This window comes from Entamoeba invadens, assembly GCF_000330505.1.
Source record: "Entamoeba invadens IP1 unplaced genomic scaffold scaff_1105074725183, whole genome shotgun sequence".
NCBI classification, from domain to species: Eukaryota; Evosea; order Mastigamoebida; family Endamoebidae; genus Entamoeba; species Entamoeba invadens.
The window spans coordinates 145,643-169,056 of record NW_004443692.1 but is presented as its reverse complement, the minus strand read 5'-3'; the positions used below and the strand labels follow the sequence as shown (position 1 = coordinate 169,056).

The 23,414-nt window shown below is 30.1% G+C and overlaps 4 protein-coding genes across 4 annotated transcripts; 3 read left to right on the top strand and 1 right to left on the bottom strand.

The window, feature by feature from the left end:
* Positions 1 to 155: 155 nt before the first annotated feature.
* EIN_176440 (choline/ethanolaminephosphotransferase, putative) lies at positions 156 to 1,283 on the top strand (the record flags this gene model as incomplete). The annotated part of the gene is made up of 1 exon (XM_004260550.1): positions 156 to 1,283. The coding sequence occupies one exon, from the start codon at positions 156 to 158 to the stop codon at positions 1,281 to 1,283; it is 1,128 nt and encodes a 375-aa protein (XP_004260598.1).
* A 215-nt stretch (positions 1,284 to 1,498) lies between these two features.
* EIN_176430 (vesicle-fusing ATPase, putative) lies at positions 1,499 to 3,712 on the top strand (the record flags this gene model as incomplete). Its single annotated transcript, XM_004260549.1, has 1 exon — positions 1,499 to 3,712. One exon carries the CDS (start codon positions 1,499 to 1,501, stop codon positions 3,710 to 3,712), a length of 2,214 nt encoding a protein of 737 aa, XP_004260597.1.
* A 92-nt stretch (positions 3,713 to 3,804) lies between these two features.
* EIN_176420 (protein serine/threonine kinase, putative) lies at positions 3,805 to 8,382 on the bottom strand (the record flags this gene model as incomplete). Its single annotated transcript, XM_004260548.1, has 1 exon — positions 3,805 to 8,382. The coding sequence occupies one exon, from the start codon at positions 8,380 to 8,382 to the stop codon at positions 3,805 to 3,807; it is 4,578 nt and encodes a 1,525-aa protein (XP_004260596.1).
* A 5,624-nt stretch (positions 8,383 to 14,006) lies between these two features.
* EIN_176410 (hypothetical protein) lies at positions 14,007 to 16,766 on the top strand (the record flags this gene model as incomplete). The annotated part of the gene is made up of 5 exons (XM_004260547.1): positions 14,007 to 14,166; positions 14,236 to 14,691; positions 14,824 to 15,558; positions 15,640 to 16,548; positions 16,621 to 16,766. 5 exons carry the CDS (start codon positions 14,007 to 14,009, stop codon positions 16,764 to 16,766), a joined length of 2,406 nt encoding a protein of 801 aa, XP_004260595.1.
* Between the last annotated feature and the right edge of the window lie 6,648 nt (positions 16,767 to 23,414).

Sequence of the window (23,414 nt, the reverse complement as noted above, 5' to 3'; positions counted from 1 at the left end):
ACCCTATAAGAATCGAAACTATAATGTAATAGATCTCATTTTCTTTTAATTGGAATACTATTATTATAGTTAAAAATAGATTCGTTTTCGACTGAAGTGGCAACGAAGCCCATTCGGTCTTTTTGGAACTTGTAATTGTTACACTCAACTGTAAAATGGAAAGAAAGATGTTTATTTCTGCTGAAGGGAAAAAACAGCTCCACAATTATTCGTTCAGAGGAGAGGATCACTCGTTTTGTGCGAATTATATATTAGCCCCATATCTATGGGAACCACTGCTTCAAAAATATATCCCGCGTTATATAGCACCAAATATTTTGACGACTCTTGGCTTCGTATCAATGGCGCTGTGTTGGGTCATTACCGCATTTGTACTTCCAACAGGCCTAGAGGAAATGCCAAGATACTTATACGTTTTAATGGCGCTCTTCATCTTTTTGTATCAAATAGCAGACAACATAGATGGAAGACAAGCAAGAAGAACACACAACGCAACACCTTTAGGAGAGTTATTTGACCACGGCAATGACTCGATAATGATTGGGATTTTTGCACTATTTGTTGTGTTATGTTTACACGTGTCGACTACATTAACACTTATTGTCCTTTTAATGCTCTATTTGGTCTTCTTCTTAAGTCATTGGGAAGAGTACCACACCGGTGTTTTGATATTAAACGCACTTTTGAACCCAACAGAATTACAGTTAATAATGATAGCAGTGTTAATCGTTGAAGCTATATACCCGGGTGTGATGGACTTAGTGATCTTTGGGTTACAAGTCAACACCACTATTGCGTATTGTACCATTTTGGGTGCATTTTTAGCGTTTCTGTTTTATTCATTCAATGTGTATAAACTCGTCACGACAACTAAAATGTGTCGATTTAGTAAAAGTGTGACCCGGTTGACTCCATTTTTGCTCTTCTTTTTTACTATGGCTATTTTATTTGTTTTCGCAAACGAAACGTATTTACAACAGAATTTCCAAAAGGTCACAGCTATTACTATTTTAGTAAATGCATATATCACACAAAGAATTATTTTAAATAGAATTTGTAAAGAAGAAGTCGACTTGTTTTATTATATAAACATCATTTTCTGTGTGTTTGTTACTCTTGTTTTACTGGCGTCTGTTGGAATGACTTGGATAAACGCCTCTTTGTTGACTACTGTTATGCTCATTATTTCTATTGCCCAAGAAATAGTCTTTGCCATTTCTGTTGCTCGTACCATATGCTCAGAAATCGGAATTCGCGTTTGGATGGTCAAAATAGACGAATAACACAAATTGAACAATTTATTGTTTTTTTATATTAATAATATATAATAAAATATATTAATAGTATAATATAATAAATTACTATAAATATTACTATAAATATTATAAAATTATAGTTTAAAAGTATAACTCAAGTTCTATTGATGTTCTATTGATGTCGCTTTAAAGTATCACATGTTGATAGTATAAATGTAAACTAAAAGAACTTATAAATATAGATGAAATCCATATCGCTGCAAGTTGGACAATTTGAAGTGAAACACATCAAATTCACTTTGACGAACCACGTCTTCTTCAATACAAAAGATTATCAATCTTTTGGTCTTCCCGAATACGTCCTTATCGACAAGTTTGTGTACACTGCGCACGCGCTCGACGTAGTCGAGGAGGGCAAAATCAATTTGAGTAAAGTCCAACGAACGGACTTGAATTTGGGCATCGACGAGAAAGTTGTTATTCAGAAATTTGATCCGAACCAAACACAGCGCTGCACAAGTTATATTAAAGTAGAGATTGGGTTCTTTGCGCGGCCGACTCAAGTTTCCATTGAAGCGAATACCATTCGAGACATCTTGAAGAAGGACTTCAACAAGCAAATAATCACAAGGAACCAATCCTTAACACTCTCACTGAAGAACTGCAACTTCTTGCTTCGGTTTGCCGAAATCAATTTGATTGGACCAAAAGGGGAAATCATCGAGAATGCGGACAGAGGTATTATCCACGAGAAAATACAGACAATCGACGTCTGCAAAATTGGGAATGACGGTGGACTTCTGACTATAGAAGGTGGCATGACTCAAGGGACGTTGTTTACTAAGAACTTCAATCCGGAGGGAATGGGTGTTGGTGGACTTGATAAGGAATTTACAGACATATTAAGACGAGCGTTCATGTCGAGAATGTTTCCACCGGAGACTATTAAGAAACTTGGTATCAAGCACGTGAGAGGGATATTACTCTATGGTCCCCCTGGGTGTGGCAAGACTTTAATGGCGCGACAGATAGGGAAAATGGTGTCGAGTGTTGAACCGAAAATCGTGGATGGGCCTTCCATCTTAAATAAATACGTTGGTGAGTCTGAGGCGAACATCAGAAACTTGTTTGCTGAAGCTGAAGAGGAACAAAAGGCGAAAGGGGATGACAGTCAGCTTCATATTATAGTGTTAGATGAGTTGGATGCAATTTGTAAGCAAAGAGGAAGTCGTGGAGATTCCACTGGAATTATGGATACTGTTGTGAATCAGTTGTTAGCTAAGATTGATGGCGTGAATGCGTTGAACAACATCTTAGTCATTGGTATGACAAATCGAATGGATATGTTAGATGACGCTTTACTGAGACCAGGAAGACTTGAAGTGCAAATTGAAATTGGACTACCAGACGAGCATGGCAGAGTACAGATTCTGAATATCCACACGAAGAAAATGCGAGACAATAAGATGGTAGGGGATGATGTCTCGATTGAAGAGTTGGCGAAACGGACGAAGAACTTCAGTGGAGCTGAGATAGAGGGTTTGGTGTTGTCAGCGACTTCATTTGCGTTGAAAGAGAACTTTGATATGGAGAAGTATAAGCCAAAGACCGACAAATTCATCATTAAGAAGGAACATTTTGATATGGCATTGAGTGAGATGAAGCCAGCATTTGGGATGGATAATAACGACGTGTTTCCCGTCCTTCCAGACCCCTTCTTGGTGTATTCTTCAGCTCAGGAACACGTGAGAGATTTGTTGAAAGAGTCTGTACAGCAGTTGAGTACTTCCAATGTGACAAATAAAATAGCTGTGATGATTGGAGGAAGACATGGGTCTGGAAAGACTGCTTTAGCTGTCGAAGCAGCTAAACAGAGTGGGTTCCCGTACATCAAAATGCTTTCCTCTGAAATGTTAGTTGGGTATTCGGACCAAATGAAGTGTTCTAAAATTGCGCGAGTGTTCACCGACGCTTACAGAAGTGCGCAGTCTGTTATCATCATCGACGACTTGGAAAGAGTGTTGGAATACACTGCCTTTGGGCCGCGATTTGATAATACGATGTTACACTTGTTGCTGTCGTATATCAGAAAGCCCGTCCCACCAAATAAACGGCTGTACATCATCGCAACGACTTGCTTAGCCCCAGAAATATTGAGAACGTTGGATATATGGGAGGCATTCACTCAACACTTACATCTACCCGTCGTCACTGGGTTCGACCAGTTCAAAACAATTGCAAAGGAAAGTGGGATGGACAAATACATCGACGAGATGGGGTGGGCTGACATCGGGTTACAGTTCCAACAGAAGTGCATTGCCATTCAAAACGCGTTACTCATGCTCGAAAGTTTCAAGGAGATGAAATACACCCCAACCGATTTCACTAACCAAATGTTGGCGTACTGTACCGAGGAAGCAGACCCTTGGGAAGAGATCTCTATCTTACAATCATAACACAGTGTTTTGGTCGAGTTTTCTTTCGTCCCATTTTACTAGTTAAAGAATAGTATAAAACTATTAAGCGATAGATTATAAGAACCAACCCATTAAACATTATATAAATCATATATACACTTGAGTTCGGAGACTATCGTGTTGAATGTCGGTCTTATTCGCTGGTCTGAATTCCAACATCTTTCAATGAGACTTTTCAAATTGGTGTGAAGGTCTTTGGGAATCTCAGGGCGTTTTCCTGAGCTGATAAACTTTGCGATTTTCCATGGGAATTTGAACTCCGGGTCGGTGAATATTTTGCCCCACTTGACGACAGATAGCATTAACATTGCAAAAGAATAGACGTCTGCTGCTATATTGTACTTCTCCATTTTTAGTATCTCGGGTGCCATGAAGGTCGGAGTACCTATTCCTTTTGTGAATGTCATGTTGGTCATCATCAAGTTGATGTTTCTCGACGAACCGAAGTCGGAGAGTTTTGCGGTGACCAAGTCGGTGTGGTTCTTTGAGAATATTAAGATGTTGTCTGGTTTGATGTCTCTATGTAAAATGCCGTTGATGTGCAAATACTCCATCCCTCTTGATACGTCCAACAGGATTTTCAATTTCAGAGATATGTCACTGACCTTCTTCTTGTAACATTTCATTAAACTTCCAAACGGCGCAAATTCAGTGATGATGGATGGCATCCGCTGGTCGAAACACACTCCAACAAAAATGACAATATAGTCGCATCTGAACTTGTCGAGCATCTCAAACTCCTTCATGAAATCGTCTTGTTGGAAGATCTTAAATGTTTTTATAGCAACAATTTTGTTCTTGTACTTCCCCTTAAAAACAGTCCCAAAATTGCCTTCTCCAATGCGCGTCTCAAAGTTGATTTCTTCAATATTCAGACGTGTCGAAAGTTCAGTCGCAGCAACTACAGGGAAGACATAACTTTCGTATATTCCTTTTGTATGAGTATAGTCACATATCATTATAAGAGTGGGTTCTTCGAGAGTAAAAGTACACTTTGGTGTGATCTTGGCGAGAACACTACACGCCTTTTTCTTGGGCAAAATAGTCATTTTGGGCTCTACTACAAGTCCATACTTCTCTTTGTTGTTTATCGATGAAAAATTTAAGACCACTGCGTTAGACCCTTCGTTGTAAATATTAAACATTTTTGCACTCTCTTTTAAGACGGGAATCTCACCAAAGAAATCGATATGTTCACAATCGCATGAGATTGTTTTAAATATTTTGTGCTTGAAATTTTTGACGTCGTTTCCTTTTGGTGTGAATATGTTTTCGCTCTTAATTTTTCGTGGGAAGTATTTCCATATGAGAAACGCGACAACAATTATTATGACTGCAAATACAATGAAAATGAATATAAATAAAACAAGGAGATATCCAGGACAACTCCCAACACACCTTGTTCCATCAGAATTAGGGTTATAGAAAGTTGTGCATTTCGAACATTTCGAGTCTTTAGTTTCTATACACCGAAGCACCCCTGACATCGATTGACACTTCCCATCATTTAACACGTTCTTATCTAAACACGAACGACACTGAATTCGACTACAACAAGTAAGACATGTGTCGTTACACATGTAACAGATCCCATTCGATAAATAAAACCCATCTTCGCAATGTGAACACCCTTTATTTAAAGTAACATTCCCATCACACCCTTCTATATCATCACGTGTTAAACACTCTCCAGAAGAATTTTTAAAAGAATTCTTATTGCACTCGGAACATGTCGTTGTGGTATCACAGTGACTACAATTCTTGGGACACTGTTTACATCCACCATCTGATAGAAAGTAGCCTTCGGAACACATTATACACTTCCCAGTGTTCGTGTACTTTAAACACAAACTGCCATCTTTCCCTAAGATGCACGAGTATGAAGAAAGATAGTAATTGTCTTTGCATATGAGACATGTCGTACTGTTAAGACACGAAGAGCAGTTTTCAGAACAACTTGTGCACAATTTACTTGTGACGTCGGGGTAATATCCCATAATACAACGGAAACACCTTTCACTTGTTTTCTGTAAACACTTGTTGTCCGCAGTGTAGCACTTGTTTTGGAATAATGTATAGTTTTCTTCGCATTCCATGCAATATGTCATGTTATATGTCACACAATGTGCAATTTTTAAGACACACTTGTGTTGGATGTTTAACGAAAAGCATTCATAACATTTACTACATGCTTCTGCATCAACAAATTCAGAACAAAAGTTACCGCTGCACAGGGTTTGGTCTGCAATGTACATTTTGTCTTGTGAGCATTTGGTGCACTTCCCTTTTTCACACATTGAACAATTGGTGTACGACAAGGATTCACATGACAAACAACTGTTATTCACTGAGATATATCCACTCGGGCAACTGACAACATTTCTATTTGAAACGCCTACCCCACTCGTTAATAACTCACATGTTCCATTCAACAAAAAGTACTTTGGCTGACAAATCAAGCACTTTGAAAGTGATGTGCACTGAATACAGTAATCAGGACATTTAGTACACGTCTTATTCATTAAGAAATAATATGGTTCACATAAGAAGCAATTGTTTCGTACAAAACTAATACAGTGTGCTGGGTCTCGGGGAGCTTCACATCTTCCAGAACAATTCAGAACATAGTTCTCAGAACATTTATTACATGTGTTACTGTCACACGAAAGACAATGTTCTTCACATTGCAAACAATTAGTTTGGTTGGTTGATGCGTAGTATCCGTATTCACACACTCTTTCGGCACTCTCGGAACACACAAAGTTTGTTTCATTTTTGAATACGCCATATTTGCAAGGAGTATTACTTTGTGCATTCACAGTAATGCTACTTTGTGCATTCACAGTAATGCTTCCTGTTGAATATATAACAGCACCAATATTTCCAGAATATTCTACGTTATCCGTTTTATTATTGTTTATTGTAATTATTACTTCCACTGTTGATTGTATTTGAATAGTGAAATTATCGAACGTTAATATGGAACTCATTAATTCTTTTGTCGTCTTTTTTGGTACGTTATTTGTAATAAAATCGATGATTTTGCTTTTTTCAATTGTAGAATGTGTATGGGAAAGTTTAACTGGAGTTGTTGGAATATCGTCTGTTAATAAACAATCGAAGTATAACAAGCCAAGTGTTCCATTTAATTTGGTGAATATCTTTGTACCGTTTGGACACAATGGAGATATATGAATCACTCCAAAGAACTTGATTGAGTTGATGAACCCGCGTATTTGTATTTTCTTGATTATCTTTTTAATAATTCTAAAAACTCTAAACTTTGGAAGGAAAAGCGCTTCCACTGTATAATCGCCAATCTCAATCTCACTGTTGTTTGATACTATGTAGCACTGTGGGCCATGACACGGACACGTCGTTTCGGTGAATGGGTATAACTCATTTGAATCCTGTACGTCGTTCCATTTCGTCCCATTCATTACACAGACGACACCAGATAACGCTGTAATACAGTACTTCAGTGATTGTCCTCCGTTTGATAAGTAATAATTTGTATTGTAACTGAAATAGATGATTTTATAGTTTGTAGCAGCCTCCAAGTATTGACTCGAGTAATTCAGATATGCCAAATACGCGCAAGTGTCGTTTGGTGTTTCAATAACCGTATAGTTACCAAATAGAATTGACCCATTTGTGATGATGAAAATTGGTCGATCAGACGACGGTGTTTTTATTGTGAGTGTTGAATGGTCGTACATCCCAAATATTGTGTACTCGCCACTTGCATTTGTATATCCCAAAATGGTATTTGATACCACTTGGTCGACAACCAAAGTACTTTTATTTGTGAACATTCCCGTTTCTATTTTAAAATGACTTGCCTGTGATAATGTGACAATTGAATCATCACATATCATCAATTTCTGTGATACCAAAGTTGCTGATCCATACATTTTAAGTTGTGAAGTGTTATACAATGAAAGGGTATTTGAATGGAATGTTGCACTATCTAACAATCTCATTTCCGATTCTTCGTGAATAACAAGTCCCCTTTCTATGGAAACAGAAGTAAAGTCGTTTTCAATCAACACACTGCTTTTGAATAATCCAATAAACAAGAAGAATAATGTCGCCATTTCATCCGCTTCAATACTACAATTTTCACATGTTGTGTTCTCGGTGCGAACGGTTGAATTGTTATAAATGAACATTCCCGAGCTTTCGTTCATATACAAAAATTTCGATTGGAATACAGAACCCTTAGTTAAGTGCACAGAAACAAATTCAAGTTCACAAGACGTGTCAAATATAATGTGTGTAGTTTTTATAGTCATTGTAAAGTCATAAAAATAACACTTTTCGGCATTGACCGCCGAGTCGGTTGCCTCAAAAACCGCTTGCATTCCTTCGAAAGTGTTGCAGTTTAAAGTTGTACCAATAATAGTATACGCTCCGGGGTCCATATTTAATAATTGAGTCGTGATCTGTGTATTATAGAAAGTGTTAGTACCTTTCAAGACGAATGTTTGTTTAGAAGTGATAGACACGTTATTGAATGTCGTGTTATATCCAATTGAAAAGAACTCGACGACAAAAGTCATGTTAGAAAACACTAAATGTTTGTTGGTCATTAGTTCAAATGATCCATTGATTAGTATTGTCACATTGTCACCAAAATTATACTCCATTACATCTGAAAGTTTAATCGATGAATTGAGTACCAAATTTGTGTTTGCTGTTATGTTAATAGCAGACGCCCACCCAATACCCCAATCATTAAAAAGAAGTGTAACATCACCACTAAATTCTAAAATCGGAGGAGATAAATAAATGTTGAAAAACGTCGAGTTGAGTGTAAAGGTCCCATTTTCAAAAATAATTTTGTCGCAGCTGAGTGTGTGAACCGGGTAATTTGTAAAGTCTTTATAAGTACTAAAATCACTCATGACACATTCACTTGAACTTCGCGCCCACGACATCAAAAGAAAAACGAAAGTGAATTGAGCAATCATCTTTAGTTTTTTGCAGTTGGTTCCCAAGACTTTTTCTTTTTCTTTTTCTTCTTCTTCTTTTCATTTTGCCCATCACTCCTTTGGATTTGTATCTTCAATATTTTTAATAAAGTCTTTTACCATTCTATGAGGCCTGCACAAGTTTACATAAGACGTGTAATGTTCCCGATTATCCAAATCGTTTTGATACTCTTTTTTTTCGTTTCGAAAGTTTATAATAAACTCCTTAGTTATTTTATTGCTCACTATGGAAAGATTACTTTCAATTAATTTAATCGTAATTACTATATTATTTGTTTATTATAATAATATTAAATATATATTATGAAAATGTATATAAATGATTGTAAATTTTTGTAAAAGGCAAATTGTATGTGTTGGGTTTTAATTCAGTTTAATGTAAAATGAATTAAAATAATAGTTTACTTAATTTAGACAAATCAATTCAAATAAAAGCCTTTTTTAATTAAGAATTTACCCAAATTATTACGTTTAAATAAAACAAGTTTATATGATTGTTTTTTTGTTCAAATCACACAAACTAAAATAAAGATAAAACTAAATCAAGCAAATCAACCCAATAAATGATTGATGGCAAAGAAACAAGAAAAGTGAGAAACAATACTCAGATTTGGAGATTATCCCGATAATCGCGACAAAAACGATCAATATTAAAATAAAACTACGAAAAACATGGTTAAAACTTAACATTTTATTTGTGTTGATTATTATTTAATTAAAAATGTAAAGTTCGGTATTTTACAATTCCTTTTACCATTTTCATCAAAAAAAATTTTAATTGTATTATATTAACTATATTTATATTATTCATTATTATAAAAAAATACTTTATTTATCAAACTTCATTTTTTATGGGGGTTATTTTTATTAATACGTTGGAGTTTATTTTTTTTTCCAAAAACCTTTTCAAATAAAAAACAACAAATAATTTTGCCAAACTGTGAAAACAAAAAAAACAATAACAATTTTACTAAATGATTATTAAAATTCAAAATGGAATTCACTGATCGAGTCTTTGATGGAGAAGACCCGTTGATCATACAAAACTTAAAGTCAAAACAAAAAACTGTTTGTGTTATTTTTTTGTAAATTTTAAGTTGGCATCGGATTTAGTGATTTGTGCAACGTTGAATATTATGTTGAAGATATTCAATTTTGGCTATGAGTTTGCGAAATTGGTATTGTTAGACAAAAATAATAATAGACGAACTATTCTATTCAATTGAAAGAGTTTGTATGTTATTTTGTTAACAACACTTTTGAATTTATGTGAGTTGGGTAGATAAAATGTCAATTCGAGTGGTGAAAAAAAGTTCATTACGAATGTTTGTGTAATCAAATTTCTATAAGTTTGAAATAATTGAAGATGCGTTCGAAATAAGAATACTTTGAATATCTTAATGTTTTTTTATCAATTGAATGTTAATTTAACTACCATCAAAAAATGCAAAAGAGGATTTGGGCAACTATATTTTATTAAAGCTGATAAAGTCGTACAAAAAAAGTAGAGGAAAATTTCACATCAAAATATGAGAATGAAACATTAAAAACTTACGACGATTACATCAGAGGAAAAAAATATTGCAAAAATCCACAGAAGAATGAAAAAATTCAAAGATGAAATTGTATTAGATTTTTTAAAGATGACATCAAATTTTCATTTTCCCAATGGTACTTGATGTTGGTGAAGTGTTCACAAGTGATGATGAAGAAAATGCATTTCCATTTGACTATGACATTGTGGTATACAAGAAAGTGCATGGAGAACAAAAAGACAAATATATCAATGTTTATATTTTTGAGAAAAATGCTGTAATGTTTCGTTATGCGTTGATATTTCCAAATGGTCGAGTTGATGAGCAATAAGAAGCGAGAAAGGATTTTTAAATAAATATCATTATAAAAGGGAAAAGTTAATATGATACAATACTTTTTATCAATTATTTCTGTTAAAAAATATAAAAGCTCAATTCTCCAAATATATAACATGACACAACAATATAACGTGAATGCATACACAAGAGTATAAACACGGCTTTGAATACATATTGTAATAACCAGAAGGAACTATGTGCTACTACATAGTTGTTCCGGATCAAATTGTAAATGATGTAAAAAAATGGTAAAGCTACAAGAGTGAAGGTTATCATCCTATTAACATACATTAATTCTTCACACAATCTAAATAGAAGATTGTGTAAACTATAACTGTTTTTGCCAAGGATAGTTTTTAAGTTCTGTTTATCAACAAATGCAAAATGAAGTGAAATATCAGACATTCTGAAAGTAAAAGAAGATGTTATTGACGGATTCAACTCAGTCGTAACAATGTTCAAATTGAAACTTGCCTAATTAATTGAATAAATAACCAATGATTATCTTTTTGGGAAACTGATTGCTTGGGTATACCATACTTAATTTCTAATGAAGGATTACCATGTGCTTGTAATCTTATTGTGTCAAGTGTAAACTCCAAATTGAATACAATAGAAAATGTTGATAATATAATTCATAAAGAGTTTACAGAAGATAATCATGTAAAATGTTTGGTGAATAAGTTTATGATGCATAAACCATTTGGGGATTTTAACAGTAAAATTGTTTGCAAGGAAAATTGTAAATACAACAAAAGGTTTTTTATGTCATTAAATGATGAAACAAATCTCATTGATGACTATACAAATTACACAAGAAAAATATATATTTCTGTCAAAATAGGTCGATATGTGTTGGACAATTTTTGGGTTGTTTTAATAAATCCTTACCTCTCTCATAGCTTTAAAAGCAAACATAATTGTCTAATGTTGTTCAAATGTTAAAAAATACATTTACAAATATACAAAAAGAGGTGATGCTGAAGTTATTAGTTTTGTAAATAAATATTCTAAAAATAAATTAACCAACACATTGACATTAGGAATCTTGGTTTATGTAAAGTGTATTGATGGCTCTTTGAATAAAACTTGAGTTGTATATCACATTCAATTGAAATTTGGCTGTAGACTTGGATGGTGAAAAGTGTCTACTTCACAAATGGAAATAAATAAAATGATTTAAAAAAACCTCCAAACGCCACAATATTAATTGCATGGTTCAAATTCAATAAAGTAAACAAGTTTGCTAAAAGTATATTCTATTAAAATAATCAAACTTTTTATGTATGGAACAATAGGAATAAGAAGTTAAAAATTAAAAAGAGTTTTAAAAAATATCTCCAGTATGAATGTTTTTTCAATGAAAGTCGTTGAAAAATTCCGCCTTTGATTTTTTCTTTTTCGTGTTAAAAAACAACTAGTTACAATAGCTTGAAACCGTCAAAGGATACGATTTTGAAAGGTTTGAAGAAGCGGGTGATGCTTTGGGACTCATTTGTGATGAAAATTAATGGTATTAATCAATGACTTCTCGAATGAAAAGTGAAAATGGAAAAGCTTGGCAGATTTTTGTGTTTATTTATATTTGCAATGAACATAAGAAATTTTATTCTCAGTGGGATAAATATAAGAAATGTTTATTTTTAACAAAACGGGAAGAGGAGTTCCAACTACACAATCTGAAATGTGACACTTAAAAACAAGGAAATCACGTTGAAAGAAAGTGTGTCGTCTCTTGAAAATTTTGGTATTATTTTCAATTATATAAATATTTAAATTGTTTTTCCTAATTCTAAAATCGGACCAATTCTTTTAAAATTAAACTTAAAATCAAGGATCTAAATTTTACAAAATAAATGAAACATTTGATAAAATTGTTTTGCCGTTAAGTATGAAGAGTCAACGAAACATTGCTTTTTGATAGTCAATGTAAACACTTTGTACAGTACTATCATTGATTGTGTGATTGAGAAAAAAAATACATCAAAACATTTGCTTAAATTTACATAATTACAACTCTCCTTAAATAAGGTATAACACGACACATCTCTTTTAGTTTGCCTTTTAACTTTGACGACAAAAGCAAATGTAATATCGACGAAGATAGCGAATCTAAAAACAGTTTATAATATTGGTTTGGTATTTATTGAAGAAATATCCATGGTACTTAAAAGTTTTTTCCAATGTATTGATGTTTTTAAAAAAGTTGGGAGAAATAAACATTAGGATTTAAGGTTGTTATAGTTGGTGGTGATTTCAGGCAGACGCTTATTGTAGTCTCTTGTGGTTTCAACGTAGAGATCATAAAGACGCATGTGGAGATGTCAGTTATTTGAAAACAATTTGAGGAAATTAATTTGAAATCTAACACGAGAAGTGTGGGGCAAACCAAGTTCAATGAATGGCTTCTTAACGTTTATTATGGAAATAATAATTTGGTATAAATACACAAAATTTCAATTCCAGTTGTGGTACAAATAAAAAGGATTTGAATATGCAGAAATGAATTATTTGGAATTGAATTTGTTTCAATCTCAATTTAATTATAATTATAAAGTTATACTTAGTAGTATATAAATCGTGCTGATTTCGTGCACCCTTTGGGAACACTCAATCTTCACGATTCGTCGCTTCGCTCCGTTATTCAGGGTTATTATTTTTTAGTTATTATTTCAAAGTGATAATTTTATTTTTTTATCCTAAATGAGCACTACACAAGAATACTTGAAAATGAATTTTCACAAGTTTATTAAAACTTATTCCGAAGAAGAAATTTTTGATTGTTTTAGAATTAAAGATGGAATTATTAAAGCAGCATCTACTAAAATTTTAAATAGAGAATGTAGAAAAGAATTATTGAAAATGAATATTGAATCCAGAAATGTTTATCTTGATTATAAAGAAAAATTAGAACAACACGTAGCGGCGCCTTTAGCGCAACAATTTTTAAGAATTGTGTTTGATAAATTAAATAAAATTGATAAACAAACTTTTGGATTAATTAATAAAAAAGCAACATTAATTAAAGATTTAGATTATGAAAAAAAACTTAATAAAAAGAATTTAGAATGGAGTTTAAAACATAATACCGAAATAGATGATGAAGCAATATCTCAAGAATGTTATAATTATCTTAATGAACAACTTAAGAATAAAAGAGAAAACGAATACATGATTAATAATTATGATAATATCAAAAATAATTTAGAATGGAGTTTAAACAATAATATTGAACAAATAGATGAAGATGAAAACAGAGATCAAATTTATGATGAATATCAGCCATACAAACGATCAATAAATGATAATTAATATAAAATAGAAGGTGTAAGATATGACGTAGATAATAATATAATTCATGCTGATCTTAATTGTGGATTTGAAGAAAAATTAAGATGAATTGGTATGATTAGACAGATTTTTAATCAATTAATTGAAAAACTAGATTCAACAGCAAATTTAGTTTATAAATATAGATTTACTGATACCACTTGGAAGACTTATATGTTAAATTCTAAAGAAAATATAGATGAATTTCTAAAGTCAATTTCTAACGAAACTCTTGGTTTATATAATCAATCTTAAATTGAAAACGGTTCAGATTCTGCATTTTATGTTCAACATGAAGTTCCAGAACCTTTATTTATTACAGAATTAATAACTGAAGAATATGATTATAAAAAAGAAATCAATGAATATCGAAATAATGGTGCTGCATTTTTTGCTTATCATTATACAGAAGAATATAAATGTTTCTCTAAATATTTAAAAATAGCACAAATATTTGATTCTCTTAGTGTTGAAAACAAAATTAGACATGAATTAAATAATAATTGTTTAATATATGTTTTACAACAAGCTAAAATAGATGAGAAAATTATTGATTTATATTGTATTCATTGTTATTCAAGATATCAGAAAATTAAATTGATAGATGAAGTTTCAAAATCATGTAATATTAGAATTCAAATAAAACGTGAAGAATTAAAACGTCAATCTAATGCAAATACAATAATGAAATATATAGGATCAGATAATGAAAAAGCTACTGAAATTAGTATGTATTTATTTAGAGATGTTAGTATGAAAGGTGATCATTATTTCTTAGATATTGATATTCCTATTACTCCCTTTTATCTTAAGAATTGAATTGAATTGAATAAATGGGCATTAGATCACAACAAACCAATTGAATCTATGTTTAATAAACAAAGAAAGAAAGGAATTTCATATTTAACCAATCCAGGAGCTAAATCTACTATAAAATTATCAGAACTTATTTTAAATATTAGAGATAATAATGGTTTTAAACCATATTCACTTAGTGATGTGCTTCATTTAAAATCAGATTTATCTGATTATGTCAAACAATCAATCGAATTATTAGATTATCTAGATTTCGAAGTTAAACCAATAACAATGGAAAAAATCAATAAAAAATCGAAATCCAAAAACTATACTTATTATTATGCTGATTTCGAAGCTAGCACACAAGGAATTCATAAAGCATATTGTGTTGCTTATTATAAACGAAATTCATCTCAAATTTCGTGTAAATATGGAAATGAATGTGTGGAAGACTTCTTATCTGATTTAGATAACAATTCAGTTGTTTACTTTCATAATTTGAAATATGATTCGTGTTTCTTGGCAAAATATGGAATTGAGATATGTATTAAGAAAGATGGAAAAACTATGAAAATGAAACTAAATTATCACGAAAAAAAAATTTTTTTGAAAGATAGTTATTCAATGATTTCAAATAAGTTATCAGATTTTCCTAAAATATTTGATTTATCTAATATTCAAAAAGAGTTATATCCTTATAATTATTACACCATAGAACGAATTCAAAATAACTTTGGAATAATTTCAGAAGCTGTTGAATATGAATCTCAAAAATGGAATAAAGAACAATATAATTTATTTAAAGAGAATATATCTAAAATCAATAATTGTTTAGTGGATAACGACAAGTTCGATATGTAATTATATTGTAAATTCTACTGTTGTCAAGACGTTAGAATATTAAAAGAAGGTCATATTAAATTCCGAAATAATAATTTGAAAAGTTTAAATATAGATGTTGACAACTTTATTAGTATATCTGCTTTAGCTAATCACTATTTCAAGTTACATGTTTACACACAAATTACAAACTTAATGCAATATTCTGGGAAAGTTAGAGAATTTATACAGGGTGAAGTATATAAAGGTAGAAATATGTGTAGAGATAATACTAAACAATATGTTACTAAAGATTTATATGATTATGACGCATGTTCGTTATATCCTAGCGCTATACATAGACTAAAACTAGCAACTGGAAAACCTATAGTAATACCACAAGAAACCTGTAATAAAACTATATTAAACCACTTAATGTTAGAACAACAATTAGAACCAACAAATGAACGTTATATATCAGCATTTATTGTATATATAGAAATAACCAAGGTTAACAAACATTTACACTTCCCAATTATAACTAAGAAAGATAAAAAAGGTAATCATAATGTTAATGAATGTTGTACAATGAGAGTAGATAATATTATGCTTGAAGATATGATTAAATTTCAACAAATAGAGTTTAATATTATTAGAATATATTATTGGACTGGTTGTAAATCAAGTGTGTTTAGTAACGAGATTGAAAAGATATACAATTTAAGATCTCAACTTAAAAAAGAAGGTAATCCGTTACAAAACAATTATAAATTATTGATGAATAATTCATATGGAAAAACGATTCAAAAACCAATTAAAAATGACTTGGTTTACAAATATATCATTAATAAAGGAAAATGCGATTCAGATAGATATCTTAAAAAGAACTTTACATTAGTTAAATCTATGTATGACATATCAGATAATAATAGATGTTTTGAAACAAATAAACCATTTGATGACTTCTATGTTCCAAATCTCATTGGTGTACAAATATTAAGTATGAGTAAGAGAATAATGAATGAAGTAATGTGTTTAGCAGAAGATTTAAATATAGATATATATTATTAAGATACTGATTCAGTGCATATAAACAAAAATAAGATGGAACTATTAGAACAAAAATATAAAGAAATATATGGTAAAACATTAAGAGGAGGTGAATTAGAACAATTCCATCCAGATTTTGATGAATTATCTGGGAATGTATATTCTTAGGTAAGAAAGCTTATATAGATGTATTAACAAACGATAAACAAAAACATGCTTTACATATGAGAATGAAAGGTATTCGAAACAATTTATTGGAAAATAACGAAAATCCAATTGAATTATATAAGAAACTCTACGCAGGAGAATCTTATACGTTTAACTTACAAGAATTAAAACCTAGTTTCGATTTTAGTAAGTCATTTGATATTAAAACAAGAGAGAACTTTACTAGAAAAATCCAATTCTAAATGAAGACAACTTATTCGTAACCAATTATTTAATAGACTTTTATATGTTCCCAGCATATATTAGTCTTATTTTTTGGTTTGAAATCATTTGAGATTATTTTATAAAAATAAAATAAAAATAATCAATTTGAAATAATTTAAGAAAGTATGACAACATCTGATAACCTCTGAGAAATACTAAAAATATATAAAATATTATGAGAATTTATATGAATTGTTCTAAAAATTCATCTATATCTTTACATTCAGATTCTGATTTAAATTTATCAACATGATATTTCCTTAGTGGTTTATTACTAAATGTCATTCCTTTATGATTTTTATCTTTGATACTATATCTAACCCAATCGTCACTATATTTACTAACTCTAGGTTTGATTAATTTGACAGTGTCGTCCTTAATTTGAAATAACTCTTTAGATTCAACTCTATAGTATAAATCAACTTCGAGATTATTTAATTCTGTAATATGAACACATTTCTTTTTAATAGCTTTAATAATACGTCCCATGGTAGTTGTCATTTTAGATTTACAAAAAATTATATAATCACTTTAAAATAATAACCCTATAATAATTAAACATAAAAAACGGAGCGAAGCGACGAAATCGTGAAGATTGAGTGTTCCCAAAGGGTGCACGAAATCAGCACGATTTATATACTACTACTTATATTTTTAAATAAAATCTGTTTCTGTGTTTATTTTTTATAACTTGAAAGTGTTTATTTTATTGTGTAATGGTTATACAATTGTTCATTAATAATTCAAAAATAACAAATTATTAAAATGATTGAAAAAACATTAAAATTAAAATAATCTTAATTATTAAAACAACATTAATAACTGATAATATAAAATTACAAAAATGTGTAATTTTGGCATTAAAATTTTTTATATTTGTTTATTCGGGGCAGGCTTTTCCCACCCTCACCCCATCTTTTTTTAGAACAATTAAAAATGTGATATATAACATTTTCAACAATTTATATTTTTTTAAAAAATAAAGAAATCACGAATTCAAATTCACATAATAATATAATATAAATTATTTTTAAGGGTTAAAATTTCAAACTGAAAAATTAATACATGATTCCTTTAATCAAACATGAAATAAGAGGTGTTGAAGGTATTGACACACCACCACAAATTATTGATAATATTTGCAAAACAAAATTTGTGATTAACACTGTCACTGAACAAATGAAGGAGTCATCTCTCATCAGCGCCGGTGGTGTTCAATATTCTTTGTTTAAAGCAAAACACACTGATGTCAACAAACATATTCAATACTTTGGGTGTTATTCAACAAAGTGTAAGTGTTCTGTCAATATCAAATTCCAAAAAGACAATAAAATTGCATGTGAAATTATTTTTATTGGAAAACACAACCATAATTTTGAATTCCTTCCAAGTAATATTCAGTATACTTTTACAAAAGAACAAATTGATGAAGTGTATACATACGCCAAATGTGGAATGAGGCCTGCCCAAATTTGTTCACAAATGGGACTTTCAGTTAACACTAAACGTATCAGAAAAATTACTCGAGATGTTTACGATATTAGAAACACCGAAGAAGCCAAAAAATTGACCATTTATTGTGATGATTTGAATGATTTTTCCACTCGTATAATTAAAAATTCAAGTGGACAATTTGAAGCATGCTTTATACTTAACACAAAACATGTTAATCATACACCAGAAATAATATATATCGATGATACTGCTACAACCAATCATTTTAATTTTCCACTTGTTGTTGGAAATTTCTCGGATCAATGGAACACCCATATTTTATTTTTCGCTATAATGAGAAATAGAATTACATCTTCATTTGTTGACCTTTTTAATTTTTTGAAAAACAAAAAAATTGTTTTTAAAATTGTTTTTTGTGATCGTTGTATTTCACAAATGAAAGCAATCAAGATTGTTTTCCCATTCTCTAAATTGTTTCACTGTGTTCGACATATACACAGAGATCTCCAAATATCATTCGGAAAGACGTCTCCAATTGTTTCTGATTTTGATGAAATGATTCATGGAAAAATAACCGAAGTCGACTTTATAAATAGATTAATTTATATGAGTGGATACAATTTAACCGATGCTCAGAAGGAAGAAGCACAACAAATGTTTGAAGAGTCAAAAGAACTTGGAGGTGACCTTACAAATGATGAAGCGGTGTTTTATCTGGAAACTTTGGAAGAAATCAAAGAACTGAGAAAGACTGAAAAAATAGTTAAAATAACAAAAAGTGATAAAATCCAAGTTATTACAAATTTAATCGAGCAAAGAGATTCTTGGCTTCCTTCAGTTGTTTTGATGAACACACAGACACAAACTACAAACAGAATAGAAGGGTATTTTGGAAATTTCAAACAAAAAATAGGAAATAAGATTGCTTCACTCGTTGAAATAGCCACGACAATTGTCACTGATAGCAGAAGGTTCGACTTGAATGGAAGACAAGATTTGATACTTGATACACAAACTGCAGAATTGTTAATTCCGCCAAACATACTTCCTTTACTCCCCGCTATAGTAGTGAATAAAATGTGTAAATTATATAGAAACATCAACACAACAGTAGCTCCACCATTGAATGGAGATTGCTCCGAATCAAGATGTTGTTGTACCATTTTTAATATTGACCGTATTCCGTGCATTCACATGATTAAATACTGTTCAGAAAGATCAATATATCCTATTCCAACTACTGCCTTTGCGAGAGATATTCTTATTGATAGTTCTTATAAAAACACTACTCATGAAAAGGTTATCAAAATCGACGACAAAGAACAACAACCAACGAGTCACAATGATATTCATAATAACTTGGATGAAGTTGTTCCACTGATTAAAAGAAATGAATTTGTGAGAAACAGGTTTTATTCTTTTATTGGACATTGCCGAGAACAACCAACGACGAAAGAAATAAGTCAACAATCGACAAATGAAACACATGATACGACTTTGGAAACCATGACAACAACTGTTGCGTCTAGAGTTTCAAGTGTTTCAAGACAAAGTTCTTTTAGTACTAATTTAAAAGACCCACGCAGACAGCAATATACAGGAATTTGTCCAAGGAAAATGGTAGATTGTGTGGAAAAATGTAACAGCTTAAAAAACCAAGACACCAAGATAAAGAATCGAAAGTAGCTCACGTGAGAACATGTAGTGTTTGTAAAATGGTGGGTCACAATAAACAAAATTGTCCTTCAAAAAAATTATAGAAGATTGAACTTATGATATATAGTAGTTCAACTAAAATTGGTTATGGAATTGAATTTCAATTTATTATAATCGATTTCATTTGTTGCGTTTCATAAGGTATATGTTATTTTTCAGTTTATACAAAAATAAAAAAGTATTGTATAAAATCAAAGTAAAAATGTATTGATAAATTGAATTGTCAATAAGTATAAATCACAATTTTAAAAAAATATAAATTGTTGAAAATGTTATATATCACATTTTTAATTGTTCTAAAAAAGATGGGGTGAGGGTGGGAAAAGCCTGCCCCTGTTTATTCTATAATTGTTTATACACTTCATTCTAATCATAATCAATCTCTAAAATTAATCATTTAAAGAATTTTTTAGTTGTATTTTTCTTAATAGCTTTCTTTTTTCTTTTGCCATCACCAACAAATCTTCTTTTGATGGTGGCAAATAATTATTTTTATCAAAACCCGTTTTACACAACTCAACCTAATATGCTAATTCTTTTATGGCATCAGTTGTCGTTGCTTCATTTTTAGGATTGGATGCGGAGTTTTTGAATACATTGTTCTGTTGTACTGATTTATTTCGAATAATCTAAAATATTATTAATTTATTCCTCGTTTGCGTTCTGAATTTTTACTCCAAACACTTTTCACATCTATTGGTTCTTCTACTTGTGTTTGTTTATACAATTTGGACAATCTAAACGTTTCAATAGTTTCGATCAAATTCTTTTTAAATGAATCAATTGATCCATTTTACTGTCATATTTTAAAGTAGGATTGTGTATTATTGTTGGTCTGTTATTAAAATAATTCTTTTCCTTATCCATTTGATTGATTTGTAACCATTCCAAGTCTTCATGTTTAATAAAAATAATTAACAATTTATTCAAAGATGGTTTCTTACAACACGGCCTTTCACGAGTGTTGAATGATAAAAATCACTCAAATTGTCAATCCTTTATTTTTGATTGAATTGACACCACAATTTGATTGGCCATCTTTCTAACCAACTAAACTTGAAATATAAAAGCAACTCCATTACAAATTGTTTCATTTTAAAATCAAATTTGTAACCGACGGCTTCATTGTTTTTAATAATAAATCTATGCGGTAATTCACTTTTTTTAAATCCAAAGTTTTCAAAATGTTGATTATTGACCATATCAATGTTTCTTGATGGTACTGCTATTAGAGACTTTTATTTTGTTTTTCTCTATATGCACTGGGTAAAATGGATATTGCAATTAAGGACATAATGTTTGAATCCAATCAAAACATTAATGACAACAATTTTTTTTCTTTAATAACAACTTTTTAATTAAAATTTATAATAAAACAATCTTCGTCTATTACATTGTATTTTCAATAATTCAAATATTCTTCAATAATATCGCTCATTGTTCTTCTTAATAATGTTTTCTTCTTTGATCAAATGGATTGTTTGGTATGGTTCTTACGTTAATGTTGCTGAACTAAAATGTTAGTTTCATGTTGAACAGTACTGTCAATTGTTTGTCATTGTTTAAAATTTTTGGAAATGTGTATGAACTGTCTTATTATAATTAAAATATTTAAATTGTAAATATTTAATGTTTTCACTTGATCTATCTGTTTTCGATATTTCATTTTAACATTTTATTGTTTTGAAAAAAAAGAATCTGTAGAAAAAAAGAAAGAATGAAATATAATATTCATGACCGGATAATGATGATAAACTGACTCTAGTTGTCTTTGTATGTCTTACAAATCAATCTGTTTATTTTTATTGTTGCATTGGGCTCCAAGTTTAGTTTTTTGTATTTTGTTTAAAACTGTGTATTTTGCTTTATTAATAATAATTATATTATTTTTCCTTATTTTTATATTTTGGAAAATCTCATAATATTGTGGTTACAACATAAGGGTCGATACTATATTGTCAAATATTATAAAAATCATTGTGTTATTCTTTTTTTTAATTTTTAATTTTTTTTTATTTAATTTAATAAAAATATAATTTAAAAAATAATAAAATTAATAAAAAATTGATTATTTTTTTAATCTTTTTTAAAACATTTTGGAAATAATGTTATTTTTCTTTTTTTAAAATTATTTTACTCAGTCGCCCCATTTTTGCTTTGATTGCACTGGTTTTGAACACAATTGTAAAAACTGAATGGCCTTCATTTAGAAAATATTTTTAACGTTTTGATGCAGTAAAACAACAACTTGCAACTTACATTACTCTGAAAATTTGTTTTTTTCAACTTTTCTAACAAAAAATGCTTTTTTTATTCCAATCATTCTCGCAAGTGTTTTTTGTTATACACTTTTTTTGTTTTTATTACCATTTTCTTATTATAACGACAATAGATTTTTTAATAATAAAACTTACTTTTGTTATCAGTCTTTTAACTTTAAAAAAATAATTTTTCTTTCCGTTAAACCCCGGTTTATGTTAATCACATTTTTTGTTTTTGCTTTAAAACCAACTCATTTTTTTATAAATAATTACAATTATTGTTACTATAAAAACATTGAGAAACAACACAATTGTATTTATTTTTAACAAAACACCATTGTCCCATTTTTTATGTAAAAGATTCACTGATATTTGAGTAAAATATCAGTAAATTTTGTTCGTAGTTACTGTAGTCCTCATATAATTTTTTTTAAATAAAAATATAGTTAAATTGAAATTTAAATACCATTTTGTTACTAGGTTTTTTATATAAAAATTAGAAGTTATCAAACAAAATTAAAATTCTCAAATTAAATAAAATCATTTGAAAGAATTATATTAACAACTAAAATATAAATACAATAAACACAAAACTAAAATGAAATGTAATTTGAACAAAACAAAATAATAATAAACTATATAAATATCACACACGACTTAAAAAACAGTCAACAAAGCAAAAAAACACCCATTTTCTGTAAACAAAGGACAAATGTGCCGATCATTTCCACTTTATAATTCAAAATGAAATAAAAACAATTTGGAAAATCATACAGAATTCCCACATTTATACAATATTTGAATGACCTTTTTTATTACAATTATTTGTTTTGTGGATAACGAATATATCCATTAAAAAACGGGATAATGTGGTTAAAAAACTTGAATAAAATACTTTTCATTGGACAAATCTTATGTGCTCAAAAAATAGGCAAAACACTTTTGTTGTGAA